We start from the raw sequence: 19,484 nt of genomic DNA on the forward strand, positions 1-19,484 counted from the left end.
GTAATTTTATATAACTAGTGTATAAACCTGTGTAATGCACGGGAATAAAAGATATTAAATTTTTGAATAAATAATGTGTTAACAATTTTAATTATATATTTTTTTGAATAAATACAATATTAACACTTCTAATGGTATGAATTGAATCTTAATAAACAATTGAAATGTTTAATTAACAACACATGTTGCTTATGCTATTTGATAAACCATGATGCTTCATTATGGAAATGATTTATCATATACAATAGAAAGAATATTTGTTTTGTGAATATAGATATATACAACTATAATGTAGCTTATATTCATATTTAATCACTAATAACGAAGTTTTGTTGGTTGAATACACTATAAAAGATAATAGGAACAAACTTGTAAAAAAAAAAAATGTAGAAAATAAAAATATTTCTCTAGAAAATATACAATTCATGTCATCAAATATTCAACATCTTACCACACTTTATACAAATGCCTTGGTTTGAGCGTTGAAGATCATCCATCTAGCATGCAAATTTGTGGCACATATATCATTAACATTTTGAATGTTTTTTTTATGTTAAGAAACAACTTAAATCTTCTTTTTTTTTCTCTCTCTCTCTCTCATATGTTAGTCCTAACTCCCAAAACCATTCTTCTTAATTTTTAGTTTTAGTTTTAGGATGTAGCTTAGTTTTAGTTCTTTAAAATCATTTTTTTTCTAATTTTAATGATTAATTTTAGTTTTAGTACATAGCTTGGTTTTAATTCTTGCACTGTGAGATGAAGATTCTAACTTTTGTCTTATAGATTTAAAATTGAGATATTTTGATTTTTATATACATGAAAGTATTCTAATTATTTATCTATTTTTATTTAATTCGTTTAAACTTTCAAAATAAAAAATTTCATCATATAAAAATAAGAATTGTTATGATAAAAAGTCTAAATGTTAATTTTTGTTTTCAAAAATTAAAAAAATTCATTGTCAATTTTTAAAATGAATAATTTCATAAAAAAACGCATTTTAAGTATACAAACTGAAAAACAAAGGGATTTGTATTTTGTAAAGTTCAGATGGAGAGTTTTTGGATGGGAAAAGTATTTTGCATGGATTTGAAAACCGGACCGAATCGATCGGTTCAACCAGAATAACTAGAAACCGATTACTTAGTCGGTCCGAATAATCTCAAAAACCGAATGACAAAGAATCGGTGAAAAACCGGGCGAACCGGAAAAACCGTTCGATTTTTTGCCAGTTTAGTGGTTTGGAAATTCAGATGCCAAACTACGTCGTTTTGGCTTTTTTTTTTAAAAAAAAAAAATAAAAAAAATAGAAAGGGGTACGCGTAACCTAACCTAACCCTAATCCACTTTCTTCCCCCTTCACCCACCAAGGCCACCATTGCCACCGCCCACCAAGCTCCAGATTCCAGAAACCACCGAGCCACCCACAGCCATCCACAGCAGCAGCGCTCCTCATTCGCCACCCAAACCAATCCACAGCAGCCCGACCACCACCGCGTTGAGCCCGCCTCCTCGTCGCCGAAAGTCGCCGAGCTCGCCGAGCCCGCCTCCTCATTCGCCGGTAAGACTCTGTTCTTGTCTTCTTGATTTTGAACTTGCTTCCTTCTGAATTCTGACCTCGCCTGTTCTGTTTGAAAAAAAATAAATAAATAACAGGGTATCTGAGTTAAAAAAAAAACATATGAATCCAGTTAAATATGCTTCAGGTTCAATCTGTTTTTCAAGTCGTGTTGAGTCTCGAACACTTTTATTACCCTTTCAATCTGTTTGCTGCTTCTGAATATGTTCTGATCTTGATTTTTGTTTTTGATTTTCTATGCTGCATGTTCTGTTTGCTGCTTCGGTTTGCTGCTTCATGAATATTTTTGTTGCTTCTGAATGGAAATAGTTTGAAATTTTTATTTTACCTGAATCAGTTGATTTCTGTGACTGTCAAGCTGCATGAACAAATTACATATATTATGAACAGTGTCAATTATCTAGGCAGCAAAATTTATCTTTCATATACATGACCAAATGAAGCTCATATATACCTGTATGTTGACATAATCTTCTGTGTCATCAATATATTCATGCATATACAAACAGTATCATGATCATGATGAATATTTTTTCCTCCAACAACAAGTTCACCTACAACTGCGACAACCACACCTTCAACTTCCTCGTCCATAATGGCTTCATTCGGTTTCTCTGTTTTTCTCTCTAGATCTGTTTCCTCTGATTCAATTTTGTGTATATATATGTATACATTTTTGTGTAAATTGTGTTGTTTTGAATTTGATTTGTTTTGTTTGAATGGTGCAGTACTGAAATTGATCTGGTTTTGAAACTTTAATTAAAATAAAAAAAAAAAAAAGAAACTGATGATCCTCTTCTAAGCTCACTGTCACCACCGTCATTCCTCCCTCGCCATGTCTCCAGTAAGCCGCTGCTTCTTTAGTTTTGATTTCTAAGATTCTGGCTTCTGAGTTGATTTTTTGTACTAGATTCTGAATTGGGATTGTGTTCTGAGTTGGGTTGTTCCTTAATGTGAGTCTGAATTTAATTTGAATTGTTTCACTTAGTTTTCTGTTTCTGGATTTGGAGGTTGAGTTGTCTGTAACTCTGTATTCTGAGTTTTTGTTGTTGAAAAGCATTGAATTTGTTGAATCTAGTTAGGGTTTGGTTAGTTATAAGAGGCTTGTTGCACAATAAGAAATTTCATCAATGTGTTATTCAATTGAATTGTATATTGGCAGCCCAAAAAGGGATAATTGAATTGTATAAGAGAATTGATGTTAAATAATTAGCCTTGGCTTGATAATGTTTAATTTAACTCAATCTGAATATTATCAATGAACTTTTCATCTTCAATTTTTTTTATATCTTAAATTCTATTAAAATTTTTTTACTTAAAAATTCATGAATTTTAATGAATTTAAATATATAAAATTATATATTAAATTTTTAATAATTTTATTTAATATTTAATTAAACCGGTTGAATCCCGGTCGAACCACTGAACCAGTGAACCAGTCGCCTCACCGGTTCATTGACCGGTCCGGTTCTCGCAAACTTGGTTATAGTTTTATTTGATTGTTGTTTTCATGATTAGTATGTTTTTCTAGTTCTTATTTTGTTGGTTTGCTGTAGTTTAAAATTTTAATTGTTCTTGTTATTTTGATTTTCAGTTTTAATTGATCTTATTAACTTGTTAATTTGATAAATTATTGTTTTGGTGTTGTTCTTGACCTTTTGATTGTTATATTGTGTTTTGCTGTTGTTGATTTAATAAATTGTTCATTGAGTGGAAGATGAAAACCTGCCATGATAAACCTACTCCTGCCATGTTAAACCTGTCATGTTAAACCTTAAACCCTTAACCCTTAACCATTGGGCCCCTTCCTCGTGCACTTTGCCTCAAACCTTCACCTTAGTGCCACCGGCACACTGCCTCCGCCTTGACTTCTGCTTCTTCTCCGACCCGCCGCTCTCCTCCACAACACCATCATCTCCCTCTCGTCGCCTCGCCGCTGAGCTACTGCCTACGCTGTCAAGCTGCTGCTCCTGCTCCTGCCTCGGTGTTTCCCCATAGTCTTCAAAGTTTAGTATTCTCTACCTCTCTGTTCCTCTCCCTCGGCATCCACCTTCCTTTGCTTCCATCACCGGTCATACTTTCTCCAGACACTTGTGCCGACGACTAGTTTGACGGCTGAAGGAGGGAGCCGCCGCTGCTACTGTGCGGAGGTCAAGAGAGTGAGATTTTAAAAGGACGAAGATGACGCAGAGAGCTGACGCTGGTGCCAATTTTCATTCTTCTCTGCTTTTCCCACTATGGCAGTTAATTAAGTATGTGTTTTTTCTAAGCTTGGTTATTATTAAACTTTCTATTCTTTGTAGGGAAGAAGAAGAAGTCATCCAAACAGAAACCCAATAATATGAATGTGAATATTCTGCAGACTGATCCTCCTACTTCTAACCTTAAAAGGTAGTAACAGTGTGTATTTTTTCAACTATTTTAATGCTCTATGAAACAACCACATAAGCTAGGATAAATTCATTTACTTTGTTCTAAAGTCTTAGTATTGATTGTTACATTGGTCCATGCATATTTAGTTTACTATCTTATTTAAATGATCAAGCACTTAATCATGCTCATCTGACATTGCCTTTTGTTTGGGATATTTTTATTTTAAAGAAAGGGTTTAAAATTTTTCGTCGCTTTACCCCTATTTTCAGGAAAAGGCAAAAAGTTAAACGTGACGAAATGAAGAAAGAGGCGGAGCTCCCTGCGCATCGGAAGCGGAAGGATGACCATGATGATGAAGAAGGTTTGATTCTGCAATATTTAAAAAAATTATGATTATGTGGAAGGCAAGAACTTTGAGAAGAGTAGAAATAGCAATGTTTTAACTTAAATTTTCGTCAATATTTCTGTTCATTAAGGATTTGTTTCAGTTTTGTAATTAGGGTCTGTACATCCATTTTGTTTTCTGCAATCTCTCTCTGATTTTCAATAGCATAAGATGGTTATTTAATTTCGGGATATCATTTATTGATGTTTGTATTCTTTACTGTCTTAGATTTTAATGATGATTCTCCTAGAAACAGTGACGCGGAAAGGATGTTGCAAGATTCAGATGACAATGATTCTCAATCAACAGGCTCTGAGACTGAATATGATGCTGAGTTTTCTCAGTCAGATGAAGAGGATGTTGGAATTGATGGTCAACCAAATTATGAGGATTCAGTGCACTTAAGGTTTGTTAATATTTTTTGCTTTCTCAGTTTCATTTTTATTTTTATTTTCTAAATAAAATATAGGTGTGGAATGGAGATGGAGAAAGAAAAATATTATCCGAGTAATACCAATGTCTTATGATGTTCTGCAATGAATCTGAAATTGTACCAACTACTTATTTCTTTGTCATTATACATAACTCAAATGAATTTCCTGCTCTTTTCATTCTTTTTATCCTATAGTCTAACATACAATATTTTGTGTCTGTAGTTCTTTTAACCTATATTTGGAACATAATTTAACAAAAGAAGAGATAGACAACCAAAAGGGTTCCAAATTTAAATGGGAGGTACCAGCCATTGGCATGTCGAGTTGCAAATGGATAGGAACTGGAGAAAATATTTTGGAGGTATTTCATGTTTGTTATTTTTTACTACTTTTTTTTTTATTATTTAAAACTATTGGCATATCCAAGATTGAGTAGCTTCTTTGTGGAAGTGCTAAATCTAGTGTAATTATTTTGGCCACAAGCTGAATGGTTGTAATAAAGTAAAGGGGAATCGTAGACATTAGCAGCTGGCCATAGAATTCATTGCTTTTGCCTTCTTGTCTAGAATGATGATACTTCATTCCCCATATGGTTACCTCTTTTTCAAAGTAGATAATGCTATATGTTAGGTGGGGAAAATAATTAGATATTACAGCATTGATGTCAATTTCAATGCTCATCACCTATATGCTTTGTAGTAGAACTACTTGATTTATTGTTTGCATCCTAATCATTTTGTTGGTAAGGCTATGCGAGTTGATGTTAGACTACTAGTATATCAAGTCATGGTATGTTGTGTGCTATTTTCATGGAGATTTTGATTAATAGTCCTTTAAACAAAGGTAAAAAAATATGGAGTAGTTCTTTTCGGATGAAATCAACATTGTTCAACGAAGAATATTTTCCTCTATTGTTATCTTTTCCTTGTCATTGACACTGCCCATTGCTTTATTGTAAGTTTTTCTCTTTGAATCTTAATCCATGTACTAAAAAGGAGAATTGTTTCTGGTAACTTAATTCGTTAAAAACATTATTTGGTGTGTAAATATTTACGGGTATTACATTTTTGTCTCTTGTTTTCTCTTTTAGGATTTGAACTCCAATTCTTTCGATGGTCTGATACCAAGGTTGTATGAGCACTGGATGGATGTCTACAAGACATCTGGGGGCAAGGATTTGAATTCATCTATGCAAAAAATATTTTTCTCCCTTTGTAAGTTCGTTTTCAGTTATAATGAATAAATCATGTTCTAGTCTCATTATTTGCATCTAGCATAATAACTACCCTTGATTTTTATCCTGAAACTAAGGGGTTGTTTAAACAATATCTTCCATTTTTTAGAAGACTTCCAAATTTCTTTTATTTCATGTAAAATTTTCTGAGCTGATAGGGGGTTGTATTGGCTATATTGAAAAATAGCAATAAGCCAAAGGAATCTAAATCCTCTTATGGTAATTTAATTTTTTAATGCTCAACAAGAGAGAATGTAAACCTTCTACTCTTTATGGTCTATGCAGTAAAATTCATGTGGTACACTGGAGTCAGTATAGATACAGCTATAGGATTTAACTTCTTTCTTGAATGGTTAAGTATTATATTTATCCAAAACTTTTAGAATAAATATATCAATGTTTTCTGTAATGTTTTTTGGTCCTATTTGTGCCTCGAATGTTTTTAAAAGTGACCCATTGTTATCTTTATTTAATTCCATCAAAATGCAATAACAAAGGTTGTATATCTTTTCCGGCCCGAAGGTTTTCTGCAATTTGGTAAAAAAGGACCTGATTTTACATATAGACACATGAACACGATGATGATGGGAAGTGGGAAAGAGAACAATTATCTCTTCAATCTCTTATTATAATTTCTTTTTAATTTTAGGATTTTATTTTTACCTTTTTTGTGAATTTATTCACAATGGTCATGTCATTTTATTAGAGCATGCCACTTGCGACATTTGTTGTACACGTCACCATCTCCATTTTATTTGTCGTTTGGTATGATAAATTGATAATTGACACCACAATATGCTGCTTATTTGCACTAAACCACTTTTGAGTGTATTTTGAAATTCTCTTATAGTAGTTATCCAAGTTACACACTCGAGCACTTTTGTTGTTGTTGTTGTTGTTGTTTACTCCCGTTGAGGATGCTTGGTTCCTTTTTGCATAAAGGTTGTGATTTATTTATTTATTTTTCTTCCATCATTATAATGATATTGCCTTCATGTTGACATGTTTCTAGGCAGCAGATACCGGGATATACTGCACTGTAATAAGAAACCATTCTATGTCAAAGGTCTTGAAGATACAAGCATCATGGATGCATACATAATGCATTCTGTAAGCAAATTTCCCTGCCATTTTATTTAAGATTGTGGATTTTGTCAAAATCTTTTGCATGGTGGCAATGTATATTACAGATTATATTACACACCCATGCCTACGCTATATTGATAGCAATGACATAATGGCTATATCGTTCGCAGCTCAATCATGTGTTCAAAACTAAAGATTGTGTGAAAAAGAATGATGCAAAATTATCCAGAGATGGAGAGAGTGCTGGTAGCGACAAATTCCGAGATCAAGGTTTTACTCGTCCAAAGGTAAAGGACCATTAGTCATTTGGGACAGATCTATTACCATTGTTGTGGGGCAAGCGCCTCCACTACAATTTGAAATTTTTTTTCGTAGTACATGATAATAATATTTATTTACCCCCATTAAATTATTGAATTTGACCCCACAATAATTTTTTACTCAACTTTTGGTACTTAATAGTCAATTTAAGAATTTTATATTAGTTGTCTATTAGAATGATTAATTCTCAATTTAAACGAGATTTGGTGTTTTTTCTTAGAAATCGACTCGAAAGAGTATTATTTATTTTCTTTTGAAATTAGCTTTAGTTTTTTCCGCAGCAACTGCATTAATTGTAAGAACTTTTTCAACTATGAATATCAATAAAAGTTGGCTTCTAATTGTATAAGAAGTAAATTTCTAAATAATTGTTACTGATATAGAGATATTTTGATTGTATTGTTAAGAAAAAGATTGCTCAATTTTTTAAAAATATGAAACCTAAAAAATAGACTCTTATATTATATGTTACTATTTAAATTACTACTTTAGTGTTTTAATTTGTAAATTAGATATTTTGAAGACTAATCATATTTACAATAACAAAATATAATTATAACAATAATCATGCTACATGTACATAAAAAATAACCACCTGCATAGAATATATATTAAAATGCAAAATACATATTGAAAATGAATTAAACAACACATGTATTTATACACAAATATATAATGGTTAATAGATAATCTGATAACTGATTTTTGTATACACATAATATTTTTATAATAAAAATTATTATTATATTATATATATTATTTTCCCCCACTATCAAAATTTTTTGGATCCGTTATTGAATCATTTCTATAATGGATTTCTGATTATAATTAAATTTGTCACTTGTCTAATTAGTGTTTTGCTATACTTGTTCTAAACTGCATCTTATTATCTAAATGAATTAGTAGATTTGGTATTTTCGCCTTGTTCTTTTTATTGCTTAATCATGTTCAATTGGTAAGCTTAGTAAAACCTAGAAATGCATGTAGTCTAAGAAGAATCATAGGTATACAAGAAAGTTCTTTTCATGTTAATTTGTTATGTTTCAAACAACGTATATGATCCTTTATTTACTTGTGCTCCAGGTTTTAATTTTATTGCCAATGGCAAGCATCGTGTATCGTGTTGTGAAGAGGCTTATACAACTTACACCTTCAGCTCACAAGGTGCTTTTGTACCTACCTCTCTAGTTGATACTCTTTCCATCTAACCATGGTATTGCCCCTTGAACATGAGCTAAATTATCAATACACATCTAGACTCTGAGGAGTTGCCTCAACTCTTAAGTTTTTTTTTCCCCTCAACTACAGGTTATCTCATAGTAAAGAGTCGGGATATATCGATGAACTCCCCCATCGGACTATTTTTCAGTTTTATCTTTCTATATTTCTCTTATGCGGACTTCTACTTTCTGGTTCATGATTGTGATCCTTCCATTGGGTGGTTAATATTCTGCATGTGTTGGAAAATATCATTTAAAAAGTTGGCTTATGTTGTGTGTTTTCCTTTTGTTTTTGCCGGCTTCTCTCTGTACAATTTGGTTTTCCTTTTAGTTTATTAGTGGTTTCTCAATAGATCCCGTTAACTTTAGGAAACTAAGGTTTTACATGGTTGATGGTTATTATTTGTCATTAGTTTCTTTCTACTGTATGGGTGGTTTCAGTAACTATGTATAATAGGCTTCTTCTGTTATTGTGTATCATTCTTGCAGATGTTAGAAAATTGTGTGCCTCCTTGATTAAAAGGAATACAAGGTTCTGTAAAAGGAAGACCATTCTTTTCCAGATTCAATGCACATTATCAATTCTAATGCTAGTGAAATTCCTAGTTCATTAATCGGTGGATGTCTACAAATGACCTTTAATTTAACATTGTTAGGCTTAAATCATGCTATTACATGTAACTTTCTGCTGCAGTTTCTGATAACTGACTCACTGTTGCAAGTGTTGCTTATTAGTATTATCTAATTTTATTACATTTTTGTTGAGCAAGATAGACAATTCTGTAAGTCCTTTGTGATATTTAAGTGTTTGTTTTCTCAGGTTAATGTTGAGCATATGGATCGTTTTTTAACTAAATTTGGAAGTGAAGAGGGCAATGAGGAAAATGACCATGATTCTGAAAATAAAAAACCTCAAAAAACATCCAAACCATCTGACTATGAAGTACTTTTTGGTGGCAATAATGAGGACGATTTTATGATCGGCATCAAATTTACTAGGTAACAAATTTCACTGCTTGGTGATTAGGATTGCTTATTCTTTATCCTTTCCCAAGACATGCTATGCAATAGTCCACTATCTGTATTTTTTAGTATATTATAATGAATTTTTTTTTTCTTATTCATAAAATTCCTTGCAGGAAGACAATTAAGTTGTTCAGCGATTTCCATACCTCAGACATCATTGTTGCTTCAGCGCTTTCCTTGGTTAATGTAAGTGGGATTTTTCTTTTATGAAAAAGAATCATTCTTGGGTTCTTATTCATATTTGCCTCCTAGATATTTTTTTGCTCACTTTAGATTATATTATCACTCGTGATTTTTCTGTGCAATTTCCCCTTGTGTTTTAGTTTTATTTATTTATTTTTGTTTGACAGTAAAGGTTTATTAATATTAGTATAGAAGACAATTCCAAGTGACAAGCTAGACATCCTTTAAAAGAAACAATAGACTGGAAACAGAAATTTTTATCAAGAAGGCATGAAATGTCATGAGAATGCAATTACTCCGCTAAAAGTTACCAAATGTTATTTGATGTGTTATTTGTTTTTGGAGAGTTTTGTTCTTGTGCTGAAAGCCTGAAACCATTGTCATGTGATGTCACCTTCAACACATTTTACATGATCAAAATCAGATGTCACTTGTTAAGGTGATGGTACATGAAAACAGTCTGGATTGGATTCTTTCCTGAGGTACAGTGATGGAAGTGACTATGCCAAACAAGTTTTCTAGGTCTGATTTTGTAGGAATCAATTTTCTTCACTTGGGCTTTATATAGCCTTAGGATTTAACAATTACAGTCCTAAACCTTCTAGGATAGGTAAAAGGTGTTTAATATTGTTTTTGGGGGGTCAAGAATGTTGGATCAGTAAGTGAAGAATTAAGGGGAGAATGAAAGGAAACAAGAGAAAGTTAGCTTATTCTGGTCCATGTCGCCGGTTCATATAGACTGTGTTGTAGCTACTCACTCTCTCTTCAGTTCGGATAAGGAAAATTTCTGGCATATATTCACTTTTCTTGAATGAGACTAGACTTGGGTATGCAAGTTTTCTGTTTTTTGGGTACAGCCTGCATATATGTTCAATTATAATCTTGATAATATTGTGCAATTTTTAAATTTTGAAGTTCGTAACATGTAGCTGTAAAAATGGTTCCCTTAGTTTGGCTTCAAATTTTTATTTTTATTTTTTATATTAATTCTGGCTTCTAAAAGGCTTACTTTTTAAATCTAGATTTTGCTTGTTGCTGCATTTAAATTGTAACTTACTAAATGAAAAAGAAACTGTTATACTTTACATATTTTGAATTTGAATTGGATTTTTCTTAATATCCTTATCGCAAGTGCCTGACATCAGTGTTGTGAATGTTAGAAAATTGAAGAGGCCGGGTGTAACAAGGAAAAAGATGTAGATTTTCTTTCATCGATCGAGGTAAGTGGCTCTACTTGTTATTTGTTAGACCATGCTTTATAAATTCTATTTGAATATGTAGTTACCCTGTGTATAGGTCATTGGATCATATAGTTTGAAGTTGACAAAGTATATTTTATTATGTTTGAGTAGGTGCTGATTATTGATCATGCTGATGTAATAGCAATGCAGGTTTGTTGTATCTTGTATGTTTCTTTAAATTATAATAATAATTTGAAGGTCACTATAAGTTGGAAGAGTATAAATGTTGGCTATTATTTTTGAAACTTCCAGAATTGGTATCATGTACATACAGTTATTGACCACTTGAACCGTTTACCATCGAAGCAGCCTGGAACTGATGTTATGCGCATTAGACCATGGTACACTTTATGTTGGATTTTTCTTAGATTTTCATTTCTTTCCATTTAGTTGGTGGTTGTTAAATTTGGGGGGAGTGACGTAGTTTTCATTTCCATGAATTGGATATTTGGGAGGGAGTGACCTGCCTTTTTGTACACGATTATTTTTGTTCCATGAACTGCATGTTGCACTCAGGTCATTGAAAGCTAAGGTGTCAGAAATGAGATGCATTTCTGGTTTTTCTACCCTAGAATCTTGAAATCTTAGTTTTTCTTTGTTTAGGTATCTTGATGATAATGCCAGATTTTACAGGCAAACAATTGTTCTGGGGTTTTATTCAAATCCAGGTGATGAACCTTCCTTATTTTGGCCAAGATGTTGAGAACAATCTTGCATTCACATAGTTTTGTCTTTACCTTCTCTATAGAAGGATAGATATTATATGTTTTAACAGACCTTTGTATTCTTCATCCTTTTGTTCTGTTTGATAAATAGGGGATGTTAATTTGCTGGAAGAAAGAATATTTTATTGCTTCAGTATTTCAATTGGGGATTCATCCAATATCCATTCAAAATTTACATAAACAATCATCAAGATAATCTATTTCCAATTATAATACATGGTTAAAATTTGTGTACTTTCCTTGTCCGAAGGACCTTTTTTGATTAACTTATGGTAACCTTTGTTGATGCTGAGTTATAGAGTTTTCTAATGAATCCTTTTTGACTAGCATTATTAAGAAACCACGTTGAGTAATTTACAGCTTATTCATTTCCTTGTTGCAGATATAAATGCTTCATTCAATCATCAGTGCTGTAATTATGAAGGGAAGGTATGCAAAATGTCTGGTTGCACTTTACATTCGTTTAGATGGGCTCAATGTTTGTACCTACGATCACTCCTGGAGGGTTAGAGATACATCATTGCCGAAAGAGTTCTCATGGAAAAATCTCAAGTTTTTGCCATTCTCTTTAATATGGTTTTTATTTTTCTTATATGGACTTAACCCTAGGCATTGTTGATATGCTGTGCCTTATAATGAGATGAGAATCATAAGAAGGTTTTCTTTCTTATTGCTTAAGCAACTACACCAACCAATTATATTCCTTGTATTTGATATCTGCAGGTGAAGCTGGTTTGTGATTATAAAGGTGTTTTACACAAAGTTCTTCCCGAAATAAGACAAGTATGCTTTCTCGGTATTACTTTCTTAAAGTAGAGGTTCAGATGGGAATGAAACCATTTGGGTGTAGATGCATTCTGATAGCGTAATCACAATATCATTGCACTTAAATTTACTTGGATCACTTATGTGATGCATAAAACAATATTCATTGTTGTACTGTTCCTTTGAAAAGTACATTGGGGGGGAGGGGGGAAGCTCATTAGTGAGACTGATCTTTTCTTGTAAGCAGAAACAATAATATTTTTAAAGATGAAAGAGTTTACAGTAGACTTTTGAAAAAGCTACCTCCTGCTCCTCTGACATATTTTGGGATCTTGTGGTGAAGATCTCTAAGGACTTGATAATTGGAAAGTGGCTGATTTTTTATTAGACCTTAAGATTACTCTCATTTTGGCTTGTCTCTCTAGCATTCTTCTCTGCTTGGTATCTTTGTTCATTTGCTGGTAGTGTGGCTAATACAATTTAAAAAATCATGGATAATTTAATTGTATTCTCTTCTGGGTGGAGGTCCTAATGAGCCAATAGATTAGTTGGATGACTGCCATAGTTAAACGAGGCATACAGTTGAAAATGTCTTGATAAACTTTGTTTTAGGCAGTTGTGATATATAATGTATGCTCAACTATTGTATTCTTATTATTAATTCGTTTGACATGCTTGTAGTCCTTAATTATTCTTGAGGTGTTGAGTTATCAAATATTATTCCAAATTATCTTGCCTCGTTTTCCCTTATGCTAATAATTCTCTTGATCACGTGACTTGTAGATCTATGAACGATTTCATGTAGACTCAATAGTAGATGCTGATGATGCTCGCTTTGATTATTTTGTTAAGAAGGTATATGTTTAAGAATTGCAGTTTTGAAATTTTACATGTTGAGTTGAACTATTTTTGAAAAACTAATTATCCAAATATTTTTCTGTGACTTGAATGAAGTCATATGTCAAATAAACATCATTTTTGTAGCTAACTTATGGTCAGTTGGAGTGGCAAATGCTCCTTCTTTTTAATAAGTGAACTTGAGTTTGAGTTCTGTGTATGGAGTAACAAGCATTGGGAGAGTTATGCCCCGTATTGGATTTCAAATGTTGGAATAGGATCTGATTGGAGGATACTTGTGGTTTCAGTTATTAAAAATAAATTATAGTCTTGGAAATCAATGCCAAGCAGTTAGACCTATATTTATCCTGGTTGGCCAATTTTTATCTAGATATTTATGATATCGTAGTCAATATTTAAACAAATATTTATAATATTAGCTAATTAAAAAGACTACTACATCAAGGTATGCTTCAATGTTATCCATTTATTGGATATTTGGGTGCACACTGATTTATCCAACTGCCCAATCTCATTTTGGTAGATGAAAGAAATACTTCTATATTTTATGTGTTATTTTTCTGGGTTTGAAATGCTTCTGTTCAATTTCTTTATATAAATTCCTTAGGACAGTTTAAAATATTTTTTTATTAGGTGAATATTGTTAAAAATTTATGGCAATTTGTAGTCAAATTTATAGATATGATGTCAGTCATTTGTATCTTGCAGGTTTTCCCACGGATCAAAGATTCTGATCAGGTTAGGTTTTTTAGGTAGTTCAATTTCTGATGTGTATGCCTGTGATAAATGAAATTTATATACTAATTATTTTGGTTCTGTTGGATGAAATCTTTGATACAGGGAGGCATTATGATATTTATCAGTTCTTACTCTGAATTTATTCGAATCCGAAATTTTTTGAAGTCACAGAATGCTTCATTTTGTCTTCTTGGGGAGTAAGAAGCCTACTTTTCATCTTTACTTTGAAACTTTGTAGCTGTCAATTATTGCATGTTTTCGGAATATATCTCTAATGTTTGTCTGTAAATCAGAGATGGTATACTTATCCTGATATAATAATTTTTCATAATTATGCATGATTTATGAGTGTTTTTTTTTTTTTTTTCTGGACTAATATAGGTATACGACCCAAAGTGACATTTCTCGTGCACGTAATTGGTTCAATGAAGGAAAAAGGAAGATCATGCTTTACACCGAGAGGTCTCACTTCTACCACCGATACAAGGTTGTATACACTTTTTCTCTTTTTGCCTTTGCCTTTGCTATTTTCTCTAAATTCAAGAGGATTAGTGGATTTTTTTGGGTATACACACACAAAAAGGTTTCTTTTGTTGTTTTTTCAATCACTTGGTGGTCTCACTCCACGTCTCGTATGCAGTTGTGCACTTCCATACCCATCCCGTCTTGATTTTTTTTTCTACCCTCTTTGGAAATCTCTTTGTTTTTCACCTTTCATTTCCCAGCACTTGACCCTTGTGTTCTTCTCTTCACCTTTTGATGTACTCAAAAATCCATAACAAGCTGTCGGGAACCTATGTTGGATGGGCAAGCACTCTCTTGGGATAACTTAGCAGTCAGTACAAAATTTCTAGTTGAAATTTCTTAGCAAGAAAAAAATGATTTGAAAGTTTTTCACCCATTCTTTTGTGTTATAAGTGTTCTCCCGCTTCTTAGAACAACTGTTCGCTAACTGCAATAAGAAACTCAGGTTAAAGAGAAGTCCAAGATGGCTGTACCCTCTTTGTTCTCTATTCCAAATCCATGATCTCCGTGGATCACTTCATACCCATTCCCATCCTTCTCCGCATGTCCTTTTAAGTTCCAAGAAAGTCTGGTTTCCCTACTTTATGCCTTGGATTAAACCTTTTAGATCTTCACGAAGTTTTGTCTTGTAGTGTTCTTTTAAACCGACTTTTGTGCATAGGCACTAATCACAAAGAAGTGCTCCCCCTCAACTGCAAATTTTAGTGTAATGATCCAATCACCCGCATTTTTAACCGCTACCACATCTTTTTCCCAATGCTTATCAAAGGATAACGCCTATCTCATTCCATACCAAGGTTCCAAATTACATTGCCTTCACCTGACTCACTTGACTTTTTACCTGTGCACTCCCACCATTGATTTTCGCTATGATTCATCCACATAGCACGTCGCTTCTTGGTAACAACCTAGCCTTAACACAATTCCATCTTTGATTCATGTCATCGGGATTCAAAAGAATTTTACGTTGGTTGTTTAGCCTAACGCAACCCTCCTCTTTTATTTGGAGTTGGGACAGGCTATGTAAAATGTTTGTAATAAGTTTGATACAGGCAGAGTTATACACAATATTGACAAACATAGCTTATTTCTTGATGGCAGATTCGTGGAGTTCAGAACTTAATCATGTATTCACTACCAGAAAGGAAGGAGTTTTTCCCTGAGGTGAGCAGGCTAATCAAGTAGGTTTTGTTTTTATTTCTTTCAAAGAATTCGTAAGAAAGGAAAGTGTGAAATGGGAGTGTAGGATACAAAGAAACTAGAGAAGGAAGAGAAAACAATAAATAACATAACTCCACAAATCAACTATTCTCTTGGTCTCTAATCTTGACAACCTGGAAAAAGTCAATATGCAAAATATGCCAAGGAATTTAAAACGAGCCCTACCCTTCAAAGTACCTTATTAATTTATTATGCTCTCATTTATTTCAATAGCCTATGCATTTCAGTAATTAGTTCATCACTTCATTGCTTCGTTGTTCTGTTGATAAAATCTTTAATAGGTTCTTATTCTCAGTTTTTCCATACAAGTTGAACATAATATATCTCTTATTTTATTGCTATCCCTTTACATCTTGCAGATTCTGAATATGCTTGATGGGTCTGCCAGTATGGCATGCACTCTTATGTTTTCTTCCCTTGACAAGTTTCGGGTAATACGTTCTCTCCTTGATGTCCCTTTTAGGATATATACAAATTTAAACACCCTCTCCCCACCACCCCACAAAAAAAAAATCATAACCGATTATTATGCTACTTGCTGTCATGTAGTGTGTATGTAATTGTTGGTTGGCTAATTGAAATGCATGGTAGTAATGAGAATTGTACGAGAAAAGGGCTAAATAAGGGAGGATTTACGTAACTGGTTTATGTATCACATAAGAAAAGTGAAACTCAGTAGATTCTAGTTTAGAAAGTGATAAGTTTGGTGCAAGTTTCTTATAAATTATAAATTATTTTTCCGCATTCAACATATTCACTTGAGATATAGCTAAAATCCCCAATTACTTGCACTTCTATCGCTATATTTCTAAAAAAGATGTCTGAAACATCTGTACATCTAACTTTTTCAATGAAACACTTTTCTAGTTCTATTATTTATTTATTTATTTATTTTTGGCTAGCCATTCCTCCTAAAATTTCTTCTAACAGCAACATAATGTAATAATATTATGATATTTGTTTTGCTATGGAAATCACAATTCAGCTGGAAAGAATTGTTGGGACTAATAAAGCAAAAAGGATGGTGACGGCTGAGAAATCTGTATTTGTCTTTTGTCATTAGAAATCTGTAGTATTCCAAAGCCTTTAAGGCATGCTCTTGGATTTTGAGAACGATCCTTTTTGACCAAATGAAGTTGAAAATGACCCTTTTTTTTTTTTCCGTGGTGCGTTGTGAGACTGCCTCAATTTCAGTTTCGGAACACAAATGAAGGGAAGCTTATGCGTTGGGTTGAGTCTCTACTAGTCTTACTATTTTCGAGTTAAATTTAGATTGTGAATACTGAATAGCCATAGTGTAAAAAATATTGCAGTTTGAGAGGGTTGTAATCTTGGTTGTAATCTTATATACTTTTTGGCTTACATGACTATATATATGGAACAAGTATTTTTACGTTGCCTCGATACATAGCGTTATTTAAGCTGTTCTTAAATCATAGGTTTATTAGAATTTAGGTCATAAGTTTGAATAATCTGTTTTCATTATATTATTGTATTGTGGAGGAAGAGGGAAAATTATTATTATTTTGTTGAAAAAGATTCCTATGTTTTTTCCTCCGTTTAAAGTGAAAAATAAAAAGATGTTGGCGCTAAAATAAAGGGATCCTGACGAAGTTGTTGGTAAAAGTGGTAACTTCGTCTGGTGACTAGTGAGTCAATGCAAATGTTATGGTGCGAAGAAGGAAAAATAATTTCACGAAAAAAAGTAATAATATAATAAGATAAGAATTCTATTAGGTAGATAATGAGAAATCTTGATAATGTGTATAATAAATTTTAAATTTAGCCCAATACAAAGAAAAAAACAATCTAAACAGTTATTTTAAAAAATTAACCATTTCAACTCTAATTTACCAATAAAATTTATCTAAATACTATCTCTCTCCAACGGTCAGTTACCACACTTTCATCAATTATCCCATCTCTTCGGTGTTAGAAGCTTCTTACTGGCCATAAAAAACAACTAATTATTAAAATAATCATCCGACTACCTAGTGAAATGACCATCTAGTATTTGTTAATTATATATACTTAAATTGAATTAAAGAAAATAACCATCCAATTAAAAATTAAAATAATCATCTACATACTAGTAAATTGAACATCCAACATTTAAATTCATCAGTCTTCAACCCACTCAAAGCGAAGTACAGCAACAACAACCTGTACACGAAATCCTCAATCCTTTCTCTATCAGCCTCTCTGCAAATCCCCCCCTTCGGAATGGTCAATCCGAATCGTGCTCCCGTGCCGCTGCGCCACCGGCATCATTGCCGGTCGAATAACTGTCATCATGAAGATGACGAACGCCAAGCCGGAGAGGAGAACCCACACGGACACCAAGGGGTTCTTGTGGCTGTCATTGTCGTCAGCCTCTCCGGCGAGTGCTACTGCGTGAGCGAGGAGGATCCAAGCCGCAACGTCCTTGAAGGCGGCGGCTATGGCGGTCTTGGGCTGCGCGACAAACGCAACGTGCGCGAAGGGGGTGTCTTCGTCAAACGTTCTCGGATAGCTGGGCGGCGTTGGGTTATGTTCTGGGTGTCGGATGGGGTGATCTTCACGACATCAGTTCGGAGAGAGTGGAAGAGATGCTGAAGAGGAAGAAACTGCAGCACGTTCTTCGCACACGTAAAATAGAGGAATAGTAACTTTCCATAACTAAATCCTTATGTTTTTAAAATTTAAAATTCAAAATTATTAGAAATTAATTAAATTATTATTAACGGATTATAATTTTAATTTTATCTTTAATGTACACATTGTACACTAAACTCATTGTCTCCTTGTATTTTCTTATAAGGTAAATTACATATGTGATTTTTTAAAATATATGAAGACAAATAAATCTTTTGAAAAATCAAAAAGACTTAAATAATTTGATGTCTTGTATTTAAAAAGTGATATATAAATCTCTTTGTCAAAAGCCAATGAGTTATAACTCAAATGGTATAGTCTTCCCATATTCACCTAAGAGATCGCGAGTTTGAATTTTCTTATCTTTAGTATAAAAAAAATCTCTTTGTCCAAAATATGCAAAGACAAATACGTCTTTTAAAAGGATTTAGATGTCTCACATTTTAAAATATAGAAAACATTATTGTATTTTTAACATAATTATCGAAACCGAACTGTAATTAAACCGGTCAAATTATTGGTTCACTAGTTCAATTAATGATTAACTAGTTGAACCATTTAAATTATAATTAACAAATATAAATTTTAAAAATATAATTTAATTTGTATATGTTAAATATTTAAAAAAAAAAGACAAACGTAATAAGGCCAAGCTGCTGCAAATACAAGAAGATCCAAGTTTGAACTTAAGGAGGAACTTTCTTTTGTTAATTGTTGATTTGTAATTTTATTCTGTTTTCACTTATTCTATTTAGTTTTTATCGATTTTCTTCTTTAAACGATCAAAATGTTAGACTAAACCGATTTAGAATATGATTCACTAATTTTTCAATCGAACAAGTCAATCCGATTCGATTTTAACAATTATAATTTTCAATTAGTCAATCATTTATTTGTTTTTTAGTTAAAAATTTTAAAATTTATTTATCTTTTTCT

At 32.7% G+C, this 19,484-nt stretch overlaps 1 protein-coding gene and 1 long non-coding RNA gene across 12 annotated transcripts; one reads left to right on the forward strand and one right to left on the reverse strand.

Moving 5' to 3' along the window:
• Positions 1-1,306: 1,306 nt before the first annotated feature.
• Positions 1,307-17,318, forward strand: LOC112769287 (protein NUCLEOLAR FACTOR 1). Of its 10 annotated transcripts, none has more exons than XM_072225156.1 (27): positions 1,330-1,561; positions 2,089-2,187; positions 2,308-2,423; positions 3,297-3,782; positions 3,883-3,970; positions 4,222-4,313; positions 4,594-4,743; positions 4,994-5,132; positions 5,862-5,985; positions 7,018-7,115; positions 7,262-7,378; positions 8,496-8,576; positions 9,453-9,631; positions 9,772-9,844; positions 11,002-11,061; positions 11,194-11,232; positions 11,335-11,423; positions 11,686-11,750; positions 12,190-12,236; positions 12,531-12,590; positions 13,356-13,427; positions 14,139-14,168; positions 14,271-14,365; positions 14,550-14,655; positions 15,795-15,857; positions 16,274-16,345; positions 16,900-17,318. In XM_072225156.1, the coding sequence occupies exons 7-27, from the start codon at positions 4,607-4,609 to the stop codon at positions 16,975-16,977; spliced, it is 1,824 nt and encodes a 607-aa protein (XP_072081257.1). In that variant the 5' UTR covers positions 1,330-1,561; positions 2,089-2,187; positions 2,308-2,423; positions 3,297-3,782; positions 3,883-3,970; positions 4,222-4,313; positions 4,594-4,606; the 3' UTR covers positions 16,978-17,318. The 10 variants fall into 10 exon arrangements, with proteins under 10 accessions (XP_072081255.1, XP_072081256.1, XP_072081254.1 ...); XM_072225148.1 differs by having other exon boundaries at positions 1,342-1,561; positions 3,291-3,782; positions 4,566-4,743; XM_072225149.1 differs by having other exon boundaries at positions 1,359-1,561; positions 4,566-4,743.
• On the reverse strand, positions 1,488-2,300 carry LOC140181514 (uncharacterized). 2 transcript variants are annotated; one of them, XR_011876189.1, is made up of 3 exons: positions 2,034-2,168; positions 1,755-1,937; positions 1,488-1,622 (listed from the first exon to the last, which is right to left on the reverse strand). It is a non-coding gene; the product is annotated as an uncharacterized lncRNA (long non-coding RNA). The 2 variants fall into 2 exon arrangements; XR_011876190.1 differs by having other exon boundaries at positions 1,491-1,627; positions 2,034-2,300.
• Positions 17,319-19,484: the final 2,166 nt, after the last annotated feature.

Source organism: Arachis hypogaea, chromosome 18, assembly GCF_003086295.3.
Source record: "Arachis hypogaea cultivar Tifrunner chromosome 18, arahy.Tifrunner.gnm2.J5K5, whole genome shotgun sequence".
NCBI lineage: Eukaryota > Viridiplantae > Streptophyta > Magnoliopsida > Fabales > Fabaceae > Arachis > Arachis hypogaea.

What these genes read in the sequence shown, in the direction of transcription:
- LOC112769287 (XM_072225150.1), top strand. Translation starts at nt 3,761, where the DNA reads ATGACGCAGAGAGCTGACGCTG. An exon ending in CAGCGCTTTCCTTGGTTAAT is followed by an intron (nt 9,845 to 11,001) that starts GTAAGTGGGATT and finishes TGTGAATGTTAG; the next exon opens with AAAATTGAAGAGGCCGGGTG. An exon ending in ATTTTCTTTCATCGATCGAG is followed by an intron (nt 11,062 to 11,193) that starts GTAAGTGGCTCT and finishes ATGTTTGAGTAG; the next exon opens with GTGCTGATTATTGATCATGC.